Here is a 2,055-nt window from a genome sequence, read left to right as displayed (position 1 = left end):
AAGTAATGGTGAACACCTACGGGTGCCTTGTAAACCCATAATCTTCGGCTAAAACTTAGGTATATAGCATAAGTTTCCTTGATTAGTATTCCAGCGTGACAAAATCATTAAATATGTGATTATAATTTAATTCTTACATGAACGTGTATTTAAGCAACTTTAGATTTATATTTTTGTTCTTTATTAGTTATCCTATTAAAATTTGAGCATCGCGCTCTTAAATTTACGGCATCAATGCAAGAATTAGATTCTTCCTCATTGAACGAATATTTCTTCAAGTGATCAAGGCTTGTGTTTAAATGTTCATTGATAGCTTTTCTGCCCATCCACTCCTTCCTCCGTGATGACAGATCGCTGCTAGTGAGCTTTGATTTTAAATGGATCCAATGAATATGTTTTTTCATATTTTGGATCTCCATAATAACGTGAGGAATGATACGGTTATATCTGACAAAAGCACTAATTTTCGCCTAACAAAAAGAACAAAAAACGCGAAAATCAAACATGTTGTAGTATTAATAAACATAGAAACCGTAAAGAAAACGGAGAAATTGATCATCGATGATCAAAGGACAAATGTTAAAAAGAAGAGTATTCGAAATTGAAATAACACAACAAACCATTTATTTTGCAATAAAAACAGAACGTAAAAGCGGATGCATTAAATGATGATCACGATACAGTTAATTAGATGTAACTGTATCTTCTTGGTGTCCTGAATAAGTCCAGAGCTGCCTCTCTTCCTCGTGCCTCAATCTGAGCGCGAAGTTGAGCTGTAATAATCTGCTCATGAGCTTCATTTACTGAATTTATCGTTTCCACTGTTGGATTTGGATTTGGACTCGGACGCTGCTGTCTGGGGAAAACACCAACTTCAGGACTAATTGCGCACTGTAAGTGCGACCCAAAATCACAACAAGCACAATAGTACAACCAACTTTCCCTGTTCATTATGACATTGCAGATATCACAAACATATTCGATATTTTTATCTTGGTAAGGAGAACCGAAGTGGAGTCCCAATTGATGCGGGTGTTTGTCAACAATTATTGAGCTTGGACAAGAAGCACATTGCAAGTGAATATCAAATTCACAACAAGCACAGCTAAAGCAAGATCCATTGCCAGCAGAGCCACAAGCCTTGCAAGTATAAGAACGACTCGAGTAAGTTGGCATTGGGAGAAGGGTTAAAGGGTGGGAAGGATGAGATGAATGATTGAGAAAACGAGGAGCGTTGAAGCAGTTTTCGTGAAGGAAATACTGGCAGCTATTGCAGCCATAGAATGGCTTATTTCTATTGCTTGGTTTCTCACAAGCATTGCAAGTGAGAGTTTCAGCTTCAGTTGGATTCACAGGTTTCAAGATGTGGGGATGACTGAAGTGTTGTTTACCTTGAGAAGTCGAATCTCTACTCTGATTCTGTCTTCCCATTGAGTTTCCTTGTAATTTTGTCCAATAAGGATCAATATATTGGAGAGGTAGCAAGTTCAGTGATTAAACTAATTCGTGTTTGTTTTTATAGCGACTATGATAATAGCAACTTGGCCGCGTTTTTTTCCTTCAACGACTTTGCTTTCATATTCCTTTACTAAGTCTTCTCTGTGATAACAATATAATTTGTCCAATTGCTATACAAAAGTATTATCTCAATAGCTGTAGCATATTGACTGACTTTGCTGTAATTAACCACCGGATAATAAAATGCAGAGCGTCGTATTTTGAATTAGACTAATTAAAACACTGCCTTCTTGTTTGTTTTTGAAGCCAACGCCCGAAGAAGCATGATTTGTGAAGGAGGATGTATTCATCGGTGCTTAATTTCCTTTTTCATTTTTCTTCTGGCTTTATAGGTAGTCGTGTGTGATATGAATCGTAAGTTCAATCCACCGCAATTTCGCAATTCAAGTTGACTTACATCATTCATACTAATACCTACACACAACGAGAGGAATGATATTTGTTATAACAATTAAACTTATAATGTGGTTTTAAAGATTCGTGATTTCGCCTAATACTAATTGATAAATATAAAGATTAAATAATAGAAATTTTTTA

General features: G+C 36.0%; 1 protein-coding gene across 1 annotated transcript; it reads right to left on the bottom strand.

Moving 5' to 3' along the window:
- Window positions 1-687: 687 nt before the first annotated feature.
- Window positions 688-1,431, bottom strand: LOC104224534 (protein VACUOLELESS GAMETOPHYTES). The gene has a single exon (XM_009776217.2). It carries the CDS (start codon window positions 1,429-1,431, stop codon window positions 688-690), a length of 744 nt encoding a protein of 247 aa, XP_009774519.1.
- Between the last annotated feature and the right edge of the window lie 624 nt (window positions 1,432-2,055).

This window comes from Nicotiana sylvestris, chromosome 1 (assembly GCF_000393655.2).
Source record: "Nicotiana sylvestris chromosome 1, ASM39365v2, whole genome shotgun sequence".
NCBI classification, from domain to species: domain Eukaryota; kingdom Viridiplantae; phylum Streptophyta; class Magnoliopsida; order Solanales; family Solanaceae; genus Nicotiana; species Nicotiana sylvestris.
This window is presented reverse-complemented; position numbering and strand designations above follow the sequence as displayed.

Coding starts and splice junctions, on each gene's coding strand:
- LOC104224534 (XM_009776217.2), bottom strand. CDS start 1,431: ATGGGAAGACAGAATCAGAGTAGAGATTCGACTTCTCAAGGTAAACAA.